The 26,497-nt window shown below is 35.8% G+C and overlaps 3 protein-coding genes across 11 annotated transcripts; 1 reads left to right on the forward strand and 2 right to left on the reverse strand.

Moving 5' to 3' along the window:
- Window positions 1–893: 893 nt before the first annotated feature.
- On the reverse strand, window positions 894–24,944 carry LOC124409486 (kinesin light chain). Of its 9 annotated transcripts, none has more exons than XM_046887112.1 (11): window positions 24,782–24,944; window positions 24,462–24,523; window positions 18,734–19,100; window positions 18,145–18,301; window positions 17,477–17,979; window positions 16,988–17,200; window positions 15,990–16,193; window positions 15,022–15,036; window positions 14,275–14,391; window positions 13,998–14,119; window positions 9,002–10,472 (listed from the first exon to the last, which is right to left on the reverse strand). In XM_046887112.1, exons 2-11 carry the CDS (start codon window positions 24,476–24,478, stop codon window positions 10,316–10,318), a joined length of 1,872 nt encoding a protein of 623 aa, XP_046743068.1. In that variant the 5' UTR covers window positions 24,479–24,523; window positions 24,782–24,944; the 3' UTR covers window positions 9,002–10,315. The 9 variants fall into 9 exon arrangements, 7 of the variants coding, with proteins under 7 accessions (XP_046743068.1, XP_046743066.1, XP_046743069.1 ...); XM_046887110.1 differs by lacking the exons at window positions 24,462–24,523; window positions 24,782–24,944 and adding an exon at window positions 21,436–21,735 and having other exon boundaries at window positions 9,002–10,210; window positions 10,293–10,472; XR_006929519.1 differs by lacking the exons at window positions 9,002–10,472; window positions 24,462–24,523; window positions 24,782–24,944 and adding exons at window positions 894–908; window positions 21,436–21,737 and having other exon boundaries at window positions 12,589–14,175.
- LOC124409490 (thyrotroph embryonic factor) lies at window positions 3,931–4,963 on the forward strand. Its single transcript, XM_046887121.1, has one exon. It carries the CDS (start codon window positions 3,931–3,933, stop codon window positions 4,906–4,908), a length of 978 nt encoding a protein of 325 aa, XP_046743077.1. The 3' UTR covers window positions 4,909–4,963.
- Window positions 6,103–7,523, reverse strand: LOC124409491. Its single transcript, XM_046887122.1, has 3 exons — window positions 7,316–7,523; window positions 6,969–7,170; window positions 6,103–6,873 (listed from the first exon to the last, which is right to left on the reverse strand). Exons 1-3 carry the CDS (start codon window positions 7,486–7,488, stop codon window positions 6,424–6,426), a joined length of 825 nt encoding a protein of 274 aa, XP_046743078.1. The 5' UTR covers window positions 7,489–7,523; the 3' UTR covers window positions 6,103–6,423.
- Window positions 24,945–26,497: the final 1,553 nt, after the last annotated feature.

Below are 26,497 nucleotides of genomic sequence, written 5' to 3' on the forward strand. Positions count from 1 at the left end.
GATATATTGTAGATGCAGAATTCATTCGTGAGTTAGAGATAATTCAGGGTAACTTTTTATTACAAGTAGTTTGTAAATCTTGACCCGGTTATTATAGATTTGTATAAAAGTTTTCGCAGTATCGTTTTCAATGGATAGTCCAATGATTTTGTCTGAAGAAGAGGCGAAGTAATGAAAATGATGCTAAGTAACACTATACTACAAATTTAAAAGATAATTATTTATACTTATTTTAAACAAATCGTTTGTTCAACAGATAATAATGATATTTTCTTTTTCTTATACATCGTCATTATTATCATATAATTCTTCTTCAACGCAAGAATATATGGATCATTCATTTTACACAATTCTCTAAGCACTTCTGTGTATTTCAACGAAAGTTCAATAAAATTAGTAATAAAAAATATTGAATCATAAGAATAAAATTTTACTCAAACATCTTCAATGTCGTCGTACATGATGCTGTTTATCAAATAGATTATCTTTTAATATACATAAGTAAACAAAAACTCTGTGCTTGACATGTCACAGCTATGCCATACTGTGGTATAGTGACTTTTTTGTCAAGAAAACAGTAAAAAAAAAAAAAAAAAGAAGAATGTAGAAACTGGGAATTGCATTACGCATGGATACACTAAGCGTGGCCAATTAATTATTGTTACTAATGCGTAATGGGAATCCCACGTAATTAGTTACGTGAACAGATCGTTCGTTATGGTCACTCTACTTCTTTGTGGGACCAAAACTGCAGCGTTACGACTATTCCTAGCGTAAGAATAGACGAATTCCGATCATAACAGAGCAATAAATAAGGATTGATGCCGTTAGAGGGTTCGACGAACGTCCAAATTTACGGACCTCTGTTGAAAGATGCAAGCGCACGAGTTGTCGATTTATACGTATACCTATACGTAAGGATTCGAACTGCGCATATGGGTTACAGAGAATGTGTTAAGACCGTTAATAACCGGTGACAGCATAGCGGGATTCTTAATTTCACGAAATCTCGAAAATTCTTCTTACTCCAGAGGCCTTAACCCCTTCGACTAAATTTATGACGCTTTACGCAAATTCGGTTAGTCGTGCGTCGAAGACCTCTATAATACCTGAAATACTGTGACCATAAATCTGAGAAACAAAGGATTTGAAATACTACAGAAGTAGCCAAAGGGTTTGCACTGAAAGAGATTTCTCACTGAGCCTCTTGCTGCGGCTGCCGCTATTGCACGATCCTGTACTTACTGAATTTTCGAATCACCTACAACTAAACCTAACCTAACCCTCGGTAAGAGAATAACGAAATTTCCAACCTAACCCGTTTACTTCGTAGACTTTCATGTCCGTAACTTTCTCATTTCTCAGGCAGAATTAACCTTCGTATAACTAACTGGATTTTCAAAAATCCTGCATGGATTTACACCGTGGGACGTCTGCCTGGGATTACCAGGAGTTCGGCAGTTGCATTTAATCTTATTCGCTTCTGTCGACGGGAGTTGCATGCAGTGCACGAATCCGCTAGAGTTCAGCTTCTAAAAACATCACCATTCTTGGACATTCAAAGTTCGAATCCCTTGCGCCATTATTTGTGAAAATAATGATAATCTAATGTTTATTTGAGTCTATTTTTATGCCTGTGCACAGCAGGACACGTCTTCAGTGCCAGAAGCAGCGCTCTACGGAATTCGCAGTAAAAAATACCTGAGGTTTCGATCAATCAAGATCTACCGAATAGTATTCCGATAAGTAAATAGGTATAATATCACGATTAAACTTGGTTCTTTTTACCACTCGTGAACTAGTGTTATCGAGATTCAACAATGATCGCAATTCAAATATCATGATCAAGTTTAATCGATCGAGACTTCTCCACTTTGAGATTACTCAATACGTTAATCACTTTTGCTAAAAGTAATGCAATTTTTTAGTACGCCTTGATGAAACACGGTGAATTCATACACCAAGTAAGCATTATCTCATTCGTGAATTCCTCCGCTGGTTGTAGAATAAAGTAAATACAAAATTCACATACCGATGTAATTTATTTACGAAAAAAAGAACATCAAAATTATAAAATCCCTCCGACTGAGTACGTATCACATTGGTACCCATGGATTAAGGATGCTCAGTGTGTATTTTTGCGTCAAGTCAATTTGTCGAACTCGTAAATATTTTTTTGACGTCACTTATTCCATGGATAATAATATGTCATAGATATCTAATCGAAGGAAGTAGATTGTTCCTGTATTACTCAAATGGAAAATAGCTTAAACACATTTCGGTACCCGTTAATCGTAACATAAGAAATTAGACACGATCTAGGTAGGTTAATTATTATTTTATGCGGTAAAACCATCCAGGATGTAGAAAATGTGTGGAAATTTAGTTTTAATTATTACATGTAACCTTCGAGGTTTAGGGAGCGATTCCGCCCTCGCACCTTCTACAAAGACGCCGAAGACGACCCACTTTGGTTTGAAAATTGGCGAAAGCAGAGGTAGCCGCGTACGCGTGCCGAGGGTCAGCCTCCCACCACCTCCACCTGAGACCCCGTTTCGACGGTCACTCGAAAGTTTCCCCACTCCAAGGCCCCTCCACCCTCTCCCACAGACCTTGCAAGGGTTGCGAAGTATATAAGCGAAAGTACACCCTTTTGAGTCATAACTGGTTTTCTTGCTCGTCGAATGATCGTGGAAATTCTTCATCGGTTCCTGCCAAATATCCGCGTCCAAGACGGCTATTCGGATATTTTTCTTTACGTCAAATATATTTGGTCTTCAGTGTTGTGATATATATCAGTGAGAACAGTGTAACCTTGGATTGCTTCTATAAGGTAAGAATGAGTATGAGAAATTTGATGTATCGGTTATTGATAGGCGATTAAAGATTCTCCGTTTTTTTTTTTTCTTTTTCACTCACGGATATTAATTACAGAGTGCAAATTTTTCACGCAATAAAATCTCGTGAGTTTTATTTCGTCGAGAAAACATGATCAAAAACTTATTCACATTGGTGAGAAAAATATAACATCGAATGAGTAATAGTAATAATTATGACAATTCTATATTCGCCAAGTAATACGTTGTCGAATGACTAAGCTATTTAGGATCTGCATTTTGTAAATCGCATCACACTATTTTAAAGCGCGCTTTAAGTGAATTAATTTTTGGATTACTGACAGTCATTTTGAATCCACGTTCCGATAAATGTCATCAGTTGTGTAACTGAGCATACGGCCGACACTATTGACTATAAAAATTCTTTATTGTTAGTAATATAAAGTTTAAGTAGCAAGGTGCAAAGTTTGACGTTCGATGTTGAAGGTGACGAAATAGTGAAAGCAATTTTCTAAATAACTACTGTGAAATACGGTTTAAATAGTGATTTGAAGAACAAAAATCAAAATAATTATCACAATTGACTCTGAATAACAGACATTTTTGGCTTTCAAGTATGTCCGGAGCGAACGAAATTATATTATCTTACTTATACGGAAGACAGATTTAAATTGTGTTTTTACTGTGAATGCAGTTAAGAATTGTAGTTTTTGTTTTTTCATTCAACAACATCAAGGCAGTATTATTGTCAAGCTTAGGTCGATGACAAAAAATGTCTAAAAGAAACTCGATGAAAATATAAACATTTTCTTCAATATGAGATGTACAAAACTTGTTAGATCGTTTATTTGAACGCAATATAACAAACGTTAGTAATTTTTATCAGCACTAGTGCCTAAAATTTACGTTTTTGTTTTCGAATGTCCACTTTTAAACACGAGTGCTTGTAAAAACTATACAATATTTTCGTTTTTGATAGAAGTTAGCACAGAAAATGGGATTACTAAAATTACGCCAATAAATTACTGTTTCACGCGATGTGGCGACGAAAATAATTAATCCCTTATCACTTTTAGGTACCCTGTGCCTATCGATGGACAGAATGTTTCCCCTGAATGTGGGAAGTCTTGAGCCGCTGAATTTTACCGCATCGCAAAGCAACGAGGAACGGGAAATGAAGCCGCAATCAGATGCCGAAGTACCGGTGTTGGATTTATCCTGCAAGCGTTACTCATCTGAGAATCCACTCTCGTACTTGGTGCGAAGTACGGTGCACCCGTCAGAGGAGGACAATCGTAGTCTCGAACACTACGCAGACGCTGAAAGGAAAAGCCCGTTGGAGGGTCGCTCGTGCATGGTGACACCTCCGTCGGAGGGCGACTCGCCGAGAAAAACTCGGTACGAACCGATCTACAATCAGATAAACTCAACTACGAGCGATTTGTCGATGCCTTTTCACCCGGTCGTCGGTCTCTCCATACCACCGTCTCTCGCGAGCTCTCAAAGTGGCGTGCAAACGAATTTGCACAATCCGATGGTCCAGGGTCATCTAATTTCGAAGAGTCAGTCAACGAGCCCCGTTCAAATGCAAACCCTGGATCATCAGATGATCGGTTTGGCCGTAACGCCGTCCCAGTCTTCGCCGGAGATGGGTAAAAAAATACCGAGACCATTCAAAGCTTACCCCAAAGATCCACTGTCTTTGTCCATGGGAACCACGGAGCTGATCTGTGACCAGACGTCGAACGAAGCGTATTCCGAGTTCAGGAAGCGGATGTTGGAATCCGTTAAAAAGACGAACGAAGGAACGAACATCAAAATGAGGAGGACGACGGCCAAAAGTCCAAGTCTTCCCACCAGCACGATGGACGAGAAAGACGCTGCTTACTGGGAAAGAAGACGGAAGAATAATGAGGCGGCAAAGAGGTCCAGAGACGCCAGGAGAGCGAAAGAGGATGAAATTGCCATCAGAGCCGCCTTCCTGGAACAAGAGAACATTAAACTTAAGTACGAATTAGTCGCACTTAGAAACGAAACTGCCAAACTCAGGTGCATGGTCTACTCGAATTAGAAAATATCTGACTGGTACATTGTATGTGAGACTTACCTAGCAGATCTACTTTTGAGGAGGCAATGCTGGCATGCCTGACGTCTTGGAGGCAGGATTAATTTAATAATTATCGAAATCTTGGACTGATGCTTTGTTCACAAGCGTTTTCACATCTGCTCTAAAGTGAATATGGGTGACTTTAGACCGATGTTGGATTATTGAAGTAACGATAAGCACAGTTTTCAAACAATGGATTTCTTTCAGTATTAGTATGTTGTAAGGAGAATTCTTTCCTCTCATTGTCAGTCTTGTCGGGGAAAAATTTTTAGAGCACAATCAAGCGAATCAAAACTCATGAGATATCGACTGTCGGAGCTGGAACCAGCCAAGCAGTGGTCGTGAGCTACAGACTTTTGAACTTTAACGATGCTCTAAAATAATCGCTTTACAACTACGGAAACAATGTGGATAACATATGTTTACCATCCTTTTTTCAAACTAATTTAACAGATATTTTTCCCTCGCTACCACATTTTCGGACAATTCGTTGTCGGTTTGTATTCTAAGTACCATATGTATAGAATACTCTTACCAAATTTAGAGCACGGTTTCCATAACTATAGCTCACTGTGAGAACTTGCGTTTTGAATGCAACTTAAAGTCGATGAATATTACACGAATTCTAAACTTTACCCAGTTACATTACAAGAATCGGAAATTGTATGAGAGAAGCACATTTCATTATCAATAGGTTACTACAGACTCACTGGTCTTTCCAAATTACTCACTCCAGAGACGTGTAGACAGTCTTGACGAGTAATAAAATTTTCACAACCGTATTTTAGAAGAATTGAAAAAGTAATGCATCTTGTGTTCGATAAATACAATGGAAATTGGCTTTATACTTGCACGATATCGAAGTATCTTATTGCAACACTATATATCCATTTGTTCACAAAAAGCTTCATCTCGCAATTAATTTTCAAATTTGTTTCTACGAATCGAAACTTCGAGTGTAAATGTATGTTTATAAATTCTTAAAAGCGATACAATCATGAGAATTAAAAAATAATCGCCTCTACGTAATAGTTGACAGACGGCGTACAAGTTCATCACTTGGCATAGTCAGTAGATTGTTAAGTTTAAATTTAAGAACCGATACAGTGTAAATATAAATTATAGAATTAGGGTTAAAGAATTGAGTGAATCATATTGTTGGGCGAAAAATCAAAAATTCCCTGTTGTAAAAATAAATACAGTTGCAATATGTAAGATGCTATATTTATAATAAAGAAACAAACATTTTTTTACTTTGACATATATACAATTTATTCGTTCATTTTCCTTCAATAACATTTGAATTATGTACTTCGTCAGATGATAATAATGAAAACGAATTACAAGTTTCGCTGATTCGTTGACTATACTTGAAACCGCTAATCCATCTTAAGAAAAATATATCAATACATAAAAATACTTTACAATTTTTTCTTGACCCCGTCTTGAAGGGTAAAAATAAAGTTTTAAAGATTTTGATCATTGTGGTAGAGTATCGGCCAATTCCATCATGCATCCATTATTTAATACATCCCTGTGTGAATTACTCTGCTTCGAAAGCACCTTTGAATAGGATGTCACCTGCCTAGGAACAAAGGATAAAGAGGAAGTTTTATTTGGTGACGCAACATTTCCCACGGAACTTGAAGTCACTGATACGAGAAGATTTTTAGATGGTATTTCTTTATCACTGGGACGAAATGTTCTACACTTTTGATTCTTGTTTAATCGAGGGATAGTTTTTTCCGACTTGGTAGACTGCTGTTCCTTATCAACTTCCATTAGATCCTCAGAATCTCCTCTGCCTTTCCGCCAATTTCCTTCGTCAAAACGAAAGTGTTTGGGATATTTGTGCACTGCTATAGAATGTTCTCGCCTCTCTGCCGGAGTTTTAAATTTCATTTCGCACTCGGACACGTAACACTGATACTGAAATAATAATTATGTACTTACAACTCTCAAAATACATGATAATAATCATTCAACTGTTAATTTTAAAGCATGCTTCGTTATAGCTAGTCTACCATCGGTTGCCGATCAGCCAAGACTCTGAAGAAACTATCGTGGGTTTCTTCTACGTGTATATCCAAAAGCCTGGCACTCGGTCTACACTTTTTACACTCCAAGCAAATGTATCTATGCGATCCATTATAATGCACCTCGAAGTCAAAAAGCGTCTGGAATGTAGCTGTGCAGCCAGGTACATTACATGTGAATTCTTTTACACTGAAATTAAATCTATATCATCAGGTGAACCAAGAAGTGAAAAATGCTCAAAAATCATTGATTTGCCGGAAGGTGATTTGAGAAATCTACCAAACCATATTAGAATCATACATAATAAATGATTATCATGAAATTTTAAACTAACGGTTCGTGACACAATTCCTCATCGTCGATAATTGTAACACCTTTTCTTAGGAAAATTTTACATGTTTTATAAGTGTCGTCGAAGAACTTATCGTGAGGTGTCCGCTGCCCAACTCCAATTTGTGTCAAAAAGGTGTCCATGGTTAAGAGATAATCAATTTCAGTGTCGTTCATATCACTCCAAGACCGATGACAGTTTTTTGTAGACCGGCAAGTGCCAATAACAATAATAAACACGTATATAACCTCAATCGAATCGAGTTCAAAATATTAAATTTAGTCGACAGATTAGAATTTATTCAAATTTCACAGTAGGTGGCAGCACTAGGCAGTATACATTTATTTCCAAGGACTCACAGCCCTGGATTTGATGGTTCTGGGCAGGTTTGCACGTATTCTTCGCTGACCACGCCGGTAAGAGAAGTTCTTCTTAACCAACAATTACGGCGTGAAAAACGTTGGTAACATACCGTCGCGTCGTCATTTGAAATTGAAAAGTTGAGAGAATTTTGAACAAAAAATATCTACTCCGTGATTATACAACGGAAAAATATATGTCGATCAAATACACGAACGTGTACTTTTTATATTTATCTGAATGTATCAATTATTTTATAGACTATGGGAGCGACTTTAAGATTCTCAATTTATTTTTTTTTTTCGAGTTTTTTACACAAAGTCAACTTTGAGATACAATATTTTAGAAAATTTTGAACTACTTCGTTTTTTGGTTCCAATCGGTTGAGAACCGTTTATCGTAGTCGTGGTATGACAAAAAGAGTTCTATATTGGCATCTATCAATTTTATGTTACAAAATAAAATCTTTCCTGTAAAGAAATGTATACAGCAAATTTTTTTTTCTTCAAAGCTGTCTATATGTTGAGCATATATCACAAGATTGCTTTTGACTAAGACACGGCTCTACTAAATTCTACCGAATGCCCAGCTGTGGCATTGAAGGTAAAAATATTTTAAGTCCCAAAACTATAGGTAGGAATATAAATTCGAGTATAAAACAAATTTTTGGAACTTACTTTATAAAAGTATACACATTGCATTGATTGCGAATTAATTTTCAGTATACAAGTTAGAATATTTATTATAAACCAAAGCTTACAGATTATCACGTTCTATTTTGTTTTTCTTTTTCGTAATAATGATAATCGCCGTTTTTTAGTCACAAGGAAATATAGCTTATATATTTTCATAGTTTTTATTATAAGATAGGCTTCGTTTTCTCCAACAATATGAACTTAAATAATATGTAACCTAACTTTAATTATTAAATACTAAGAATAGATTATTCGCAACACCTCAATCAAATTACAACAGTTTTTGAGAATAGAATATTTGTCCTCATTTTCACTGGGTTGATAAAGTCTTATTAAAAAAAGGCCCAGAGACAGGAGAGGGGTCTAATACTGCAAACAAAATCTAACAAAAATCCAAATGATTACTGGTAGCAAAATGTATAAATTTTCACACAACTTCAGTTATTCTGTTTAATAAAATACAAATTTCACGCAATTCAAGTTTTTCTCACATTGCAAGGAACTTAATCAGTTGAAACCCAAGCAATTTCAAATGCTTAACAATCACCGCCTTGTTACACTTCATATAATTGTTTTCACAGTGCTATACATGATTAAATATATTATATAGTTGATAATTTCTGAGAATATTTTCAAAAAGATAAAATTATAACACAAGCCTTCTACTAACTGTTTAGAATAGCTATCGGTGGGATTACCACGTCAAACAACCGAATCTACTGACCTCTGTTGTTATACTAATTGTTCATCAAACACTGCTGTTCCACTATAAATTTTACAAACGTAATTATTATCATCTCTGAGAGATAGTTCTACTCTGGATGATTACCCAAAAAACAGCGAAATAAATTAGCTGCCAATCGCAATTAGAAGGTAACAAATATACATAGCACACGGCCATTTTCAATATGATTACTTGTGTAAAAAAAAGTACAAACCTTGCAATATCATTATTAAGTACAGTAAACTAATTTAAACATCTTGATTTGGGTCGCCTAAAAACATTTACACAATATTGTAAGACGTTTTTAAAAATCATTAGTTACATGACGTATGCTCGAGAAAAACACCTTTCACCAAATAACTTGAAAATGAAACATCATAGCATGGAATCGATGTATGTAGTAATAGTAAGTCATAGTTTAAAAAAGGAAATGCCTTTAATTCAAGCTAATAATGTGTATAAAGCATATTGCATATTTGTATATAGGACACACAGTAATACAAATGAAAAACTTGACCAATTCTGCACTACATATATTGAAAAAAAAAAAAAGAAGACCAAGCAAACGATAACATCACAGAGCGTTCTTCAATCGTCGAGATAACAACTTCATTCTTCACGGTAAACACTCATTGGGAATGTACTTGCACATAGCATTCAAAGCGATAATATGTCTGTTATCTGTTACTGTTTTTTCTTCCATTTTCCAGTCAATTTAACAACATTACATGCTGCGAAAATCGCTTGAAATGTGTCAGTATTTACTTGGATGTTTTTTCTTTTTTTTTCCATTCTATGTACGTATTCATTTTATCTCATTCAATTAAATATACATGATGAACTAGAAAGTGATAACGCCACAAAGTTATTCCGCTACGTTACTATATCTGTGCAAATAGATTTTGACGTTGCAACGATTCATTTTGATACAGAGCACAGGCTTGCAAAGGTGAAACTTGGGGAAATATAATCCATGCAGAACATAATAACTTACTGTACAATTGATAATATGCGCTCATCCATAACAGATTTTTACATATTTGAACTAATATGAGTATGAAAAAAATTGGGGTTACCATTAGAGTTAAATTTTTATTTCGAATCGTTGTCACTTGTTTCCTAAAATGAGCATATCAAGGAGTGGTTACATTTGCTTGGTGATCACTGTGTTTGGACTGGATTAAGTATTTAATGAACCCACCTAGATAAGCCTGAAATCTCGTATCAATTTAAAAGCAGCTGGAATGTGCTGAGAAACCAAATGATGTAGGTCTTGTGGACATCAGGCAACATTTCAGTAAAACATTGGTGAGTCCTTGGCCTTTGTTTGAATGTTTCTTTTATATCCTGGTTACTGGGCACGAACAGCGTGTTTGCGATCCTGAAACAAGAAAAAATCGTACTATCTACCATAACTTATTCGAAACAATGACCTCAATCTCTTTAGATCCAAATTTGAGGATGAATATTTTATCCAAACTTTAATTTACGCATAAGAATGGAATTATGTCAAGCAGAAACATTTTATTTTATTATGGCAATATATGCGCAACAATATAAACAATAATTCTCAGAATGTAACAAAACTATTTTGAATTAATAATTAAAGCTGTCTGCTCGATGTTTGTTCAATTCAAAATAAATTGAATTTGAAAAGCATGACATGTGCAACTTGATGTAATGAACGATAGAAACTATTTGAACTTTGTATACTTTCAATATTCTGATGAAAATAGACGGAATTTATGAAAAACGAGCATATATATGATTGCAGACACAACGAAATCTACAGTCAAAAAATAAACTACACATCAATATTAGACAAGCCAAGCAAGAATTCACACATTCCCTGTCATCTAGTTAGTCATTATCCATGAAAATTCAAACAGCTGTTATCCATTCTCAATGTGATAACGCACTGTCTGGATATTTGTAACGGTCATCTTTCAGGTGTAATCGTGCAACATATACAACTTTTACATTAGCACATCAATGACTGTGGGTCTTATTAGAAGCATTAAATTTCCTCAGTTAATGTAAGATTTACTCACAAATTAAGTCTGAAAGAATTATGAGGTGGGATTGTTAAATGATTCAGGGAGAGGGGTTACTTCTATATCACTAAGCAAGCAGATAATAAAATTTCAGTTAAAACATTAAATGCTATGTACACATAAACTGATAATGATCATTTGATTTGCATGTCGAGTCTAGACTTTACTTTTCCAAAACAATCATAAACTTATGGTACGATTGAACCAAGCCTAGACCCTTCATGTGCGAATAATTAAGTTTGCATTTTACTGACTCGCTAACATTCAAAAACCATAAATAGGAGAGTAAACTACCATTACGCACCTGTTTCTTTTAGATACATTCCGTCTGGTTATTTCGATTTTGATGATCTGCTGGCATCCGTACCTAAACCCCAGGCCTGTGGTATTCAAATGAAATCGAAAAAATACCAACGCAAGTATATCAAAGAAAACCTAATCTGAGTCGAAAGTAAAGATGCATAAAAACCTCTGAGTTCTCTATCCTGATTATGGAATACCACGTGAAATAATATCTTAGAGACTGAGATGACGATCGGCGACAGAAATAAAGTCCAACATCTTCAATAAGGCTCCCGATTTTTAATTTAGAAACTATGATCGATATTTTATAATTATGACCTAAGTTCTCAACGTATGGTCATACGATATGCAAGCATTCTTCGAAGCATATCATCACACTATCTTGTCTTCGAAATTGGTTTACACACTCAACGTTAATCAAAATTTTAGTATTCTGAATGAGTACAACAGTGAACTCTGATTATTTCGCCAGAAGAGCTTCAAATGAAAATCAATCGTGACAATAATTAATCAATCATCTAGACTACGATAATACTTTGTTAAAGGAATTATCGGAGAAGGCACTCTACTGTTACTCAATTATGCTTTGCATCAATACAATGCTGCTTTTAAAATTCCAATTGAATGGATTCTTATGCCTATAAGAAACAGTTAATACCGTGCAGTAAAAAAGACAAGGACTCATAACAGTATCTTATGACAATGAAGACATATATAAATAATAATCTTTCACTGTTGTAAAATAATTTATTGATTTGTTAAAGTATCAAGGCACTACTATCCACTGATTTACAGTTTTTCTACAATAACTGTTCGTTAAACTCTTGGAACAATCAATTGAAATCTTAGACTTGAATTCTATCTAGTAATAAAATTAAACAATTACTATTATTTCGTAAGAACCTTAATTATTCTATCTAGTTAAAAATGAAAATAGAAAAAAAAAATAATAATACAGGGTCCCTCATATCAAAGTATAACTTTTATAAATAGCCTGACAAATATTCTGCGTGACCTGTATGCGTTATCAATCATCTTTTTCTGCGTTTTATACTGAATAAAAGGCTTTTGTTACAAGTTTATTAAATACTAATCTTGGCGTGTGTGTGTGTGTGTGTGTGTTTGTGTGTGTGCGCACACTAGTTTTGTTTTTGGCATCCATCTGCCAAATTTTATGACTGTATAAATATGAGCCGAATCTTGATTGAACATAAAGCTCTTCTTTTATCCGTATTAGGTATATTTGTTAACTAAAAATGAATGAGTTTGTTAAAAATGATTTCGCCTAAGTTTGAAAAGTTTTGCGCAACGTAGTGAACTAAATAAAACGATACTCATGTACCCAAAATTGAAGTTTTCTTAGAAATATGCACATGCAGGACATAAAAAGAGACTGATACACTAAAAAAACGGAATATAAAATTGTTTTGAACGTTTTGTAAAATTATGATAAAGCCCTTGTAAAGTGTAAACTTTACCAAAAATAGAATAATGTAGACTGTATCAAATTACAAGAGAATCACTGTGAATATAAATGACTTGAACATCGAGCCTCGTCCCCACCCTACATTCTTGAATACGGTGTTTAAAAAATTGCCTTTGCGTATCTATACTCAACTATATAGTTATGCAAAGCAAGTGTAATAGTATATCATTGTGAATTATCGCTTCAAGATAACAGTGATTTGGTTAATAGGGTACTAAATTGTATAGTTGTTTTGTGAATAGATTATCCATAATGTGTTCAACAGAGGAAGACTATACGTTATATTTATCCCGGCACAATTCTACGATATCTGATTACCAACGATGTATTAGGCATGATTAAATAGTTTTGCGAGCACAAACGTATATATTATTGTAAATACTTTTGTTTTCAACAAAATGTACAATCGCGACAATGAAGCAGCCCTGACAAATCGATTTCATCATCAATTGCTTCGGTAAAATGCTGCTTCAACTTTCAAATATCAAGTAATATTATTGTCATATAAAAGGTTCGATCCGATTTAGCAATTTAATTCACTGTATTCTTCTAGAAATGACAAATCAGTCAATTTTGAAAGCACTCAATAACTTGTCTTATTCTCCGAAAAACCGTCATCCGTTTGTAGCAGGTTTTTCTACTTCAAGGTTAGTATGAAAGGATGGAAAAACCATTGAACGATAAGACTTGTTGAATGATTTGGAACGGAAATAATTTTTTATCTATAATCGGATCCATTTAGCCTCGAGTCAAGATTTTATCCGAAAACATGATGCCAAAACAGCAGTTCTGAAGTCAAATCTTTCACCTAATTGAACGCAAAACTTGCCTGAGAAACATTTAATTATTAGCCTAGAAGCAAAATATTCATTTCCGAATTCAGTTAAATTAAAAGCCGTTTATGTAGTTGAGGAGTATACTTTGTTGACGTAGAAAATTCAGTTGGATGAATTTTTTTTCAACTATAAATATCGACGAATCTAGTACTGCGTTATCTAAAACACCCCCAAGTTAACAAAGGAACAAACAACAGAACAATCAAACAATCAGAACAACGTCCTACGTAGAAGAATGAATTCCAAGAACATTGAACAGTTTGGTTTTGAGTCCTGGTTTGTTTGGGCTAGCATCTTGATGGCCAGACTGTTCTTCGTGCAGCGCCCCTTGTACCAACGGCAGCGAGGTCTGTGATTGAGTGTCGAGTCGTCGAATCGTGGATTCGGGCCGGACAACGAAAAAAACAAAAAAGACAGAAGAAAAAGGATAGTAGACGACTAATGGTGTGCTACTGCATGCGGTGCGAATAATAATTAGAGAATATACGTAGCGAGTTTACTCACCTCGTCATGCTGTTCTTGCTCACTGTTTGCCAAACTCGATCGTGAGCCTCGCCTTGTTGATCCTTTTTCATCTCCAAGGATCTGTGCTACTTTCGCTTGCTTCACTAAGTCTAGTGCCTGTTGACAAGTTGAAAAAAAGAAATGAAAACGAAAACCGCGAATGACTCATCTCGAAGTTGTAAGTACTACTTCTGAACAGAAAATAGCAAGCGAAATGATTTTTCATGAAATCAATTATACGTATCGATATAATTGACTGTGATACGACATAATTGAAAAGTTACTGATATCCATTATATTATGAGATCATTATTCACTATTTTTTATACTATACATATAGCAACAAGCTAGCCGAATTGAAATTACTCAACTTTAATGATTGATAATATGTGTTTTACCAATTTTTTTTCCAACAAGATCCATAAAATTTTCGAATGATTAATTACGTACACCAATTCACAATTTGGGTTCGCTTAATGCTCATCTTATCATCGAAATAAATAAGCATTTCAAAATTAAATAAGATATCTTAAAAAATTGTAAATTAGTCAAATAGACTGATTTTGAGACCATGTGTCATTTCTTTGAATTAAGAACTTTCATTTTGTTGATCTTCCCAGTATTTCGCCTCGCTATACCATGCACTTAGCTTAGTATTCAGTAAATGAGATAAAGAAAAAATTGACTGCTAAATTAACATGCTTATTCATACTACTCTTTTTTCGAAATACCGCTCTTTAGACTCACCTGCTGTACATGCGGCTTGTAATATAAGTATGAATACATTATTATTACAATAAATTTAAATTAATTACATCTAGACACGATAAAACTATAGCATTCAATTTGTCTAAGTTTCCATATTTTGTTAAGGGAATGGGTCAACTCCATTGAAATACAGCGTAGAACGATAATATTCATCCTCTCCCTTCACATAGAGTTTAAAATATAGAATGCCCAAAAGTTCCGTTCCTTGTGAATACAGATTCAAAAAATTTCGCAGGATATCTTATCTGAAGGTGGGTTACCAATATGAGTGGCCAGTCGAAAAAAATTATGTTTTTCCACAAACGAATGCGTTGTTGGCCCTTACTTACTTCCAGATGATTACTTGAAACAATAGATCATCCATTCGAAATTTAGATTAGAAAGACATTCTGTACTAGTGGTAAAGCTTCTTCAATTTCAAGAATTTAGCTGTCGGATAGTTTTGTATGTACATGAATTGCGAAAGGAAACTGGTATGGTTGGCTCTTAGATCGATCCCGTTCTTGAAATAGAATAATCAAAATAATTGTCAATTATTGGGAGAAGTCTTTGTGTACAGGGTATTCCATGCACAGATTCAATCGATTCATAGGCCATGAACAAATGGCGTTTAATAACACAATTCAACGATTCACTTCTTGGGAACTACTTAGAACCAATATGCCAAATTATTTTTAAAAGCTTCTCCATCACTTTGTAGTTCAAGCGTGATTTTTCAGATTCGTGATTGCCTTTCTGGATATTTTCCACGTAAAACAAATTTCGTTTTTCATTTAGTAATTTTTTTCATAACTTTAAAATACTATTTTGCGGAAAAAAACAGCTCCTAGAGGCTTACCAGCACGCAAAATGAAATAATATGTCACTTGACTGTCACTTCTTAGGTGGAATAACCCAAATCTGATCACGTAGCACTAACTAAATTCAATGAAATATGTGTAAATTACCTCTCTTCGTGACCGCAACGCACAGTCTTCAAGCGTTTCAGCCGCCTCGTATTTTCCCTGTCGCCGGTAAAGTGCGCCTAAGTTTTTGAGTGTTGTAGTTACTGTAGGTGAATCAACTTTTGCTGCTTTATGCCAACCACCGTATTCACCGTATGGAGCGTTTTCCTTATTTCTATGCTTATTTTCTTCACGCTCTTCCGCTACCTGTAATAACATTAATAATGTGTAGTATGTTCCATGCCCTTCCATTATACAATTTTTTTTCTTGTGATTACACTTCTTAAAAGACATATTTTTAGAACTGAAATTGCACTTGCTTATACATTGTATTATTAATACTATTCTAATGTCACTTCTGTCTTCTCCTTAGCTTTGTTTTCCTCTGCTGTATTTGCACGCCTCTAGCATTACTTTGTCATAATTTTTACTAACTACGTCGTGTTTCAATTTCTTATGACATATACTTTTCCTGAAGAACTGCCGGTACAGACATCGAATGATAAAGACGCAGCGTAATACGGGCTGAGACCTTTATGAAACTTGGTGAATCCAGGAAGTGAATACAACAGTGCACATAGATACACAGATAAAAAGACAAAAAGATAAAACCTAAACAGAATGCTAACCTCTGACAGAATTTAAGGAAAGACGCTCTACAAAGTACCACATGTTCATCAGTGCGATATTTTCATGGGACTTTTTTGTAACGCCCACCGTCTTATGAGAATTATATGAAATTTTTGTTTGGTACTAGAACTAAATATCAAAACTCTACGGTAGTTAAATTTTTTAATAGATGCTGGGATTGAATTTTGCTGGTTGCTGACTTGAGTGTAAAATAATTGTTCCATTTATGAAATCAGATTACTGTAAGTTAAAACTTACTTAAAGAACACCTATATTTTTGAAAACTGTAACACGTATGGAATGATCATATCTGTACATGAAAGAGGATGGGAATGAATTTTAATAAGCGCATATGTACCCCTTCAACACACCTGCCATATTGGTTTGTTGTCGCCTTCAATTGCCCCAAATTCACGTTCATGAGCTCTCGTTAAGACCTGTTTGTAGAGAACTTCCGCCTCCTTATATTTTCCTTGTTTGAGGTAACAAGAGGCAAGATTATTTTTTGTCTTTGCAACGTTTGGATCGTCTGGCCCTAACTTTGATTCATAAATTACTAAAGCACGTTGATAGTAGCGTTCAACCTGAAAGCAGATAAACAATAAACTGTTACTTTGCAAATTCCGAAAGAAATTAGATGCAAAATTGAAAATGATGAAATCGTTAAAATAAACGATATTTGTATATTCACTACACTGAAAGGTGCGTATGGTTCATATGTCTAGCTAAAAAGAATAAATTTTATTCATGACGTTTCAAAGATTGAAAACTTAATAGGTACTTTGAAATCAAATTTCAAAAACTTCAGAAATCACAAGATTTTTGGACACCGAATTGTCAATTCAAAGGAAATAACATACCTCCTCATATTTTCCCTGGTTTTGACACAAAAGCGCCAAATTATTTAACTGCTTTGCAACATCTGGATGTTCACGTCCAAGAACTTTTTCCCGAATCTCCAATGCACGCTTGCATAAGGGCTCAGCTTCCTTATATTTCCCACGTTTACCATATAAAACAGCCAAGTTATTTAACGTTGCAGCAACAGCTGGGTGATTTTCACCCAAAGTTTTTTCTCTGATGGCTAAAGCATCATTAAGCAAATTTGCTGCCTCTTTGAACTTGTTTTGATCTCTGTAAACTAGAGCTAAAATATTTAGCATTGTTGCAACATCGGGGTGATCATGACCAGATGTTTTTTCAAGGTCTTCTAACGCCTGCTTGCACAGTGGTACTGCGACTTCGTAACGCCCTTGACTCGCATATTGGATAACAAGATTATGTAGAGTACGTAGACGTGCTGGTATTTCGTATCCAGCATTCACCTGTTGAGCGAACTGAGATGGTGGAGTCGGTGTCATGGCTGAAAAACAAGACAATGTCAATTTCAAAACATGGCAATGGTCATAACGAAAGCTTTCGCATGACTTACAAGAATTATTTCACAACTTATCAATTAACGGAAATTATCAGGTGGTTCTAAATTCTTCGAAGTGAATTGTGAATAACAAAGAGCAACATAACTTACTTCGATCATCGTTATCATCATCTGGAAACAGGTCAACAACTGGATCATCTTTGGGCCTATCCTTTGTATTTTCATCCTCTGTTGGTGGATCAGGATCAAACTGTCTTATGCTAGCCATAAAGTTCAGCTGCCTCTTCTCTACTTCTAGTTGTGCAACCTGATGAAGAAAAATTATGATGCACTTTAGAGAATAAGATGGTAATATTTTTATAATAAACTCTACTTTAGAATGAGTTTTAAATTATTAATGTTAACTTAACACAACGACGAAGCAAGTATTACTTGTTGGCAAGTCCAGAATAAATTTGAAGATCAATCTGTAAGCTACGCAGATTTTAATGCTGTATGTGAAATGTAAAATCTTGCGAACTTTCTTATTCACTATTCATATATATAAAGCAAAACCAGAAACACATAAATCCATGAATTCCACTTTCTTTTGATCTCGCTTTTGATTCATTCAGTTACCAACAACTCAATTATTTATTGCATATTTTCAGTAAACACTTATTACTAGTTATTGGTATTACTAAATGAATAAACGCAAGGTGAGAATAATGTGCAGGAAACAAAATGGAAGGCTGCATACCGCTTGTTCGCTGCCTTGCAGCTTCTGTTGAGTTCCGGCAAGCTCGTCTCTGAGCCACGCATTTTCCTGACACAATCGTCTAACTTGCGTTCTGAGTTTCTGCTTCTCAGCTTCGACCATTTGTAAGTGACTAGCCAAAGCCATCATGACTTGTGCTTCCCCAAGACCCAATTCAATCATTTCAATATTCCTCGATATCAGACTGGCCTTTTCCCTCGCTGCTGGTGCCTCCTGAGACTGGAGCCCCTGCAGGAGTCCCCCGTGTTCACAGCGAAGAGCCTCCAGTCCCTGGGCCACCGTCCGAGCGCCGGCTACTATCTCCTCCTGTGTCATGGCTGTCATTCTGCCAATGTGTTCGATTTTCTTACTGAAAATAAAACAAGGGGTACAAATTCAATGAACCAATGCTCTAAATCGATAATTAATTATCGTTGATTAATAAAATGAAAAATTGTTTCATGATTGTTCTGGATAAAAAGTGGCTCAAGACTTTCAAACTCTGTTTGTTTCAGAAGTTTCATAGTTATAGATGGAAAAATGAAATGTCGGAAGATCTAAATTTCACCGATGGTAGCTTTGAAATACAATAATGTTAGAATAATATAGAAAAAAAAAACCATATGGTATTATTCCAAGAGTGAATGGTGTCGTAGGTTCCAGTAGAAATTGTACATTGCAATTCACTGTGAAGAATATCAATTCGCTTCGGTTCTTCGATAGATTAGATATATGTATACATGAGTAAAAAAGAAATTAGTGAAGCATGGGCATGAAAAATTATGACATTTCTGACGACAAGTTTAAATTTTGATCAATTATTTTTAAATTTGCGGATTGTAAAAAAGAAAAGAAAAGAAAAGACAGAAAACTCTTCTCGAAAAATTGATATTTCAGCTGAAAATTTTTTACAACTCAGTATAATGGTGATTCTGTAAATTTCTTTTTTCAGAAAACCGTTTATACTTATTGTAAAACAAAATACCATAATTTTTTACAATTTTTCAAAGAAAAAGTAATTTCATCAGGGTATATGTAGAAACTATAGTAACTCAACATGTTCACCGAGATAATTGAATTTATCATGAAAAAGGTGTTCATCTCCAATTACTTGATAACGAAGGACCGCGCGAGGGGTTAATGAAAACGTGTTCTTCACCCTGTGACCAATCCTACACGAGAGTGAGCATCATGAGCACCTTGCCAGGGTACCTATGTAGTCCAAGAACCGGAATGAACTGACAATAGCACCTGCACAACGACGGTAGAAGAGAAGGACAAACGGAAACTTTATCTAGCGTTATACTCTAATTCAGGGGATTATTTTCACGGCGAAGAAGCCGACAGCTACGTGACACCGAGAGAGTCTGCAGTCAAGACCGACTGGGAGTTGAAATCAATAAATAAGAGGTAACGACTGCGGAGGATGAGCCTGTAAAAGTCTCGGTGAATATTTCGCTAACTGCGAGGATACGGGCTGCTTCACATGTGTACTATTTTATTTATTTATTTATTTATTTTTATTACTAAAATGAGTGAAAAGGAATCCCAGGGGGATCAATTATATCTGAAAACGAATCGGGATACGAACTTACCCCATGTCAGGGACGCGCGTGAACCGAAGTTTAATAAGTTAAAGCTCAATACTCTCGCGCACGCGTATCACGCCTCGATTCAATGCGACAGCGTACGTACCGTGCATACGCGCAAGCAAATGTATGGATAGTAACATGTGAAAAAAGACGAAATACAGTTAAGTGTGTGTAAGACGTTGTAAATCGGTGAAATTTGATAGGCCTTTTACAGGTTACAAGATTTTTTTTTATCTTTTCTTCTTCTTTTTCATGAAGGTACAAATATAGACATAGCGCAGAAGCCTTGAGTTCATGAGAAAATCAACTCTGCCTTTGGCTGTTTTTTTAAATTCTTTCGGAATTAAGTATGCGCATAACAAACAGAGAGATGAGATTTGTTCACGATACGAAGAGGCGGAAAATGACTTGATTACATAAACATCACTTCTGTACGCCCTAGACACGTGATAAAGTAGTTTGATACAAAACCACAATATGTATAAGTCATCTAGCTTGAAAATGTTCTGGCACAAGGACACATGCGGCAAAATATCTATTCCAATGAAATCTGTCTGTAATGTAATTCGCTACCGCACACGTTTGTTATACATCGTGTTATTTTCGTTTATAAATATTGTACGAGATACTACATTCACCGAAGCCACAAACTGTCGAATTACTTAGACTGCGTGAAGATAAATACGTGAACCTTGAATGATCAGATGATGTATCTATTTGACATTGCAATGAGATGCACTACGCGATTGTACATATTCTCCTTCCCAAAAATCCTAGACATTGCAGTGAGTACAATCAACGTGTATCGCGCAGATAAATTTACACGTTCTCCGCTTTGAAGTTCAACATTAATAACATCGCGTTATGTCCGTAAGCAGAGAAACATAAAGAGAGTCTTTTTATAGAGTATTTATGCCAAATAATGATGCGCGCATGTGAGCATCCAAAGTATCTGTTCACAGATTGAATAATGATGGATATCTACACATAAAATGTATGATGTAGATATATCATATTATACAGGTGAATGGGAAAAAATTTAATTAACCGAAATTACGATAAACGAAGAGGATGAGAAATACAAAACATATTTCCAATAAACGTGTTACTCACATTCTATAAGCGTTCAGCGTTTTTGACATATCTGTTCTACCCATCAGTAATCAAAGAATTTGTATCAATTTTTTTCTTATTCTTTCAACCTACCTAATCGCTTATTATATACGAAACGTACTAAATATTCAATTAAATCAATTTATATTTCATTCTGTTTTTCTCTGTTCTTTCTTATTCTATGGACATTCGCGAGAGATATTGTCACAGTTGTCACACACTCTATATATAATATATAATATACGAGAGCACTTGGAATGGTAATCGGTCGTTTTTTTTTTCTATTCATAAAAAAAATTCAATTCATCATCCGAACACACGAAAGTACAAAAATATACGAGAATAAATTTATTTCCGCTATATATATATATATTTATGTGAGACGAAGAGAGCAGCCCTGTTCCTCGTCGCGTTTCCTCTACCACTGAGTGGCGTTTCCCCGTGTTTCTACCCCTAAGCATATAGCTGTACCTATACGCAGTACGTATGTATGTACCTTCGTCCTCCAAATTGGGGGTGTTTCCACGCCTGCGCCGATAACTTTACGCTAAATAACCACGGTCAAGGTAGAGTGAAGAGTTTCGCGTTTTTTTAACGCGACAATCACGTTTCATCGATAATGCGGTATCCCGATAAATACTCCAACGCATTTTACCTTCATTAAAAGTAAGTAGCCTTCACACCCTGATACTATGGGAGAGTTTAAAAAAAATAATTTCCTAATTCAGTGTGATATCTAACAGATACAAGTTTACAGAACATCGCAATTACTCAATTACTCTTTCCCAAATTCGCACAAAAATTTTGCTGAAATCACAAGCGCGTCCCTACATTTTTATACCCAAAAATGACGAGTAAAAATTAATTCACGCGAATCGGATTACGGTTGTCCGTTTTATGCGGGCATACATGGAGAGATTAAAAGAGCAGATTTTACTCAAAACTGCAGGAAAAGATGGATACATCAGGTTTTTTGATAAAATATCCTTCGTAACATGCAGAATTTACTCTTGAAACAGGGAAAGCCACTGTGTGCGGAGTAAAATCCGCTACATTTATAGTCAAAAATACAGTTGACACGGGTATTATTTATAAGGAAAAACAAAAAACATTAATGCATCCCTCTCTTTCTGCAGTTTTTAGTAAAATCTGCTTTTTTCTTCTCTTCGTGTTTTGGGATTTATAACGATTTATCTATCGCCCATCAAAAGAATTTTACTTATTCATTAAACAGTTTTTTTTTTTTTTTTTTTTTTTAGTTCAGAAGGTACCTAGAAGATCTTTCGTATAATTGTTGCGACTGATGCTGACAGTTTAGACAGATCAAATTCAAGTTCAATCTTGCATTCAATAGCATCCTCCGAATTTTTCATTTCGTGATTGATTCTTGACTTCTAGTGTTGATTTTTTATTAACAAAAGAAAAAAAAAGTTGTGTACTCGGCTGTAAAGATTTTTATTTCAGGATTTTTGTAGATAGGGATATTGTTGATGGTACTTATTTCAACTTAATTTATCATTTTGGTGGTTTTTAACCTGCAGAGTAAATTTTTATTGCTAGTTTTCACCTATCCATCTATGTATGTATTCACGCTATGCGTACACAGTCAGTGACCATGCAACCAGTGAACGACGACTGGAGACCTGCTCCTGCCGAGTGAGTGATGATTCATAGCATGACGACATGATATATCTTGGCCAGCTTACGCAGCTTCCTTTCGTGAATGAAATTATTTCCTCGAAGATTATTTACGTTTTCGCAGAATAACTTCGATGTGAATTTCAGCAGATATCTTTCTTATTTTTTTCACAAATAACGGGTAGAAGTGACCCGCAAAATTTATATAAAAATACTTCCTATTTTTCTGAATTTTTTTTATACAAGATTTTCTAATAAATCGGAAGAAAACATAGAAAGCAAATATTTTTTCACGTATCTGATGGTTTGTAAGTAATGGCCTAATTGGAGAGGTACAATTCGTTAAAATGACTTGAAAAAATCAGTCAGAGCAGTAAAATACCGAACGTTTATAGTCTTTTGAATCCGTTTCTTAGTGTTACGCAATTTGCGTGAAATCAATGTTCACATTTTCGTAGAGAATCAGGCAGCTTCACCTTGATTTATCGTTGCAAAGTTCGATAATGAGAAAAATATACCAAACACTGACAATACGAGTTGCCATGTTCATGCAGGAAGTAGTGCAGAACTTCGACTAGATTAATTTTTTAAACGGTATTACTGAATATCTCAACATTTCTCTTTGTAAACGATGAATTTGATATAAATTTTAGTAAATCGTGAAAAAGTGTAACACCATCTTATTATCCAATGATTGTAATGAAATGATAATTCAATCAGATGTGGCGACATCGACGTCCTTGTCAGATAAACGAACTCGCCCACGAGGTGTTAGAAAAATTGAATAACCTAGGCAGGTGCTTAATAACGTTATACTCACACCTCAAAAGGTGTTCTAGTGTAAAGCAGCAGGGCGGCGACCTTATACGACGCTATGGATATTCGTTAAGTAAGACTCTGATCGTGTGTCGAATGAAATAAAATATAATCCCTACGTTACCTGAATACCGCATAAGAATAATAACGGGGGAAATGATTGCTTGAATGTATTTTTGGTTAATTACCATATTCCGAAAATGCATCGTCGTGGTCCACCTATCTCGCGTGTCGCTCACGTCGAAAACAAAAACAATGGAGGAGATAAAAAAAAGTAGATCTATAGTTTTTTTTCTCACAGAAGCTCAGCAGATGAATACCTATATAATTAATCCAACAATTTCTATACTGTAAATTAGAGTGCGAACGAATAATTGGTGCACCAATGGTCATGGTCAGTGATTTTTCGTCACGGTACCCCGGAGCCGGAGGAAATGGATTAAAAGAATTAACTTCCGGTTGCACCTGTTAGTCTTGGAAGGCGTGGTTCGGGAGGAGGAATGAATTACTTGTAATTCACTTAGTTTAAAGAAAGGAAAGAATTGGGAGTGAAAAGGGAAGTATATACTCACTCTTGAGATCGGTCCATGCAGGAATCCCTAACGTGGACGGTCTTCAATGTACCATCCCACTGCTGTAAAAAAACATCTCTATCAATCTTATGGATTTTAAAGGACAAATTTATTCTTTAAGTAAGTTAAACGTTACAACGATTCAATAAACAAGTGAAAAATAACGTGCGGCTTTCACAAGATGGTAAATAAACTGGCAAGAAATTGTTCACCGAGTGGATTTATCGCAAGCTGATGACAGGCCAAAATGGCGAAGGAGCGGAATGTATTAAAACAAAGCCGAGTTACTAAGTATCATTCACGATTAAGCAACAACTCACAATTAACTTCCCTCTAACACCGTTCGTATTTAAAATATTAACACGTCAAAGGTTATAGCCTCTTTTGTTCAGGTGGAACAAGACGTATTATCGCCTACTGATCGGAACCATCGGAACGAGCGAAAGCTGTCAAGTCGATCTAAAATTCCGACTAGCACGACTCCAGTTTCTGTGCCGGATCCATGAACTAGCCATCAAACTATAATCAGAGACCATAGAGATATTATTAAGGTAGAGTGAGCGAGGTGCTGGAAAATCCGAAGCGCGCATAGAAAAAGGAAGTGAGTGTCTGGATTTTCCTGTGCAATACAATGCTACCGTAATATTTTGCTGCCTAGTTCTTGGCCGATAGGAATGCCAAGAAAATGGGTAATCAGCATCCAGCGCGCGCTAGGTAACGCATGAGTCTGTTTCGTAGGGACTCTAGTTCCCTGCTTTATCGGCATTCCTACTGATTAAAAACTCGACAGCGAAATACTGCGTTATTATTTTTCTGCCCGTGAAAATCCAGCCCATTGCTGCTGATATCGTTCTTATCTTCTCGTTCGTTCATACGTTCCCTACCTAACTACGTGTAAGCACTGCACAGAATTTGTCCGCTACTGTGCAACCAAAGAGTATTGTAAGTGCCGATCACTGTCTCTTTCTAAGGCCGGTATTGACTGAATATCCCATCGACATAGCTTAAACAAGACCGCTATGGGTTAAATATCTCTTCGACATAGTTCAGCAAGGACACAAATAAGCCCGTACTCAAGCCATGCTCGTACTGCAATCTCTCTTTCTATTCGGTGGACAAAATGAACTCTTGAATAATCCTAGTTTTTGCTCAGTACATGTGTGGCGTTGACTGGTGCATTAAGGTTGATGCGTCATAGACTATATAGGGATAGACTGGATGGCCCAGGGTAGCGTTTCCTGCAACACCAATCATGCAAGACGGTGTGCGGCAGCACTTTACGCCAATCCTTGGTCTGCTCACTGATATACTTCGATTTCTCACATCTAGGTGGCGATTCGGCGATTTTTCCTTCTGGTTTTCTCGCGGCGCACAACCTGTAATGTGATTCCTATATAACATAGATTAATGCGTTAACGGTTAGTACGAGACAGTGGACTGGTGAACTTTATTAATTCCGAACTATGGAGTTCAGAGAAGTAGTTATCGATATATGGTGTAAATTATTCCAATTACCGGAGGACAGATATATTCTATTCCGAGTATATACATTTCATCTTCCGTAAATATGCAGCAGGCCTCTTCCAAAATCGAATATGTGCAAGTCTTTCTAAAATTGCGGAAGACAGATAAGTGATCTGCCGACAGAGTAATGCATGCGTCCAGGGGATGGCGATTACGTGAACTTTGGGACAAAATGCTTTCTGTGGTCTGAGCACCGAGCTGAAGACGTAAGTAGAAAGATCCATCAGCAGCCAGAACCGGTAAACTCATAACGCTACCGACGGAATGCTTGCTGACATGTTTTTTTTTTTTACCATCGAACACTCTCAAATTGCCAACATTACTGACTAGCACTTGGCCCTCGTGGATATAACGGAAATATTGTCCAGGACTGACTTTCTTTGGTAGAATACGGTTAACTCAATGGTTTTGTTCGTTTTGTTGATCGCCTTTCAAACTTTATGTCCATGAGACATCTGGTGGATCTTCCGCGAAACAGATCCAGACGAGCACAGCACACCAACGCCACTTGG

This window comes from Diprion similis, chromosome 8 (assembly GCF_021155765.1).
Source record: "Diprion similis isolate iyDipSimi1 chromosome 8, iyDipSimi1.1, whole genome shotgun sequence".
In the NCBI taxonomy this organism is placed as follows: Eukaryota; Metazoa; Arthropoda; class Insecta; order Hymenoptera; family Diprionidae; genus Diprion; species Diprion similis.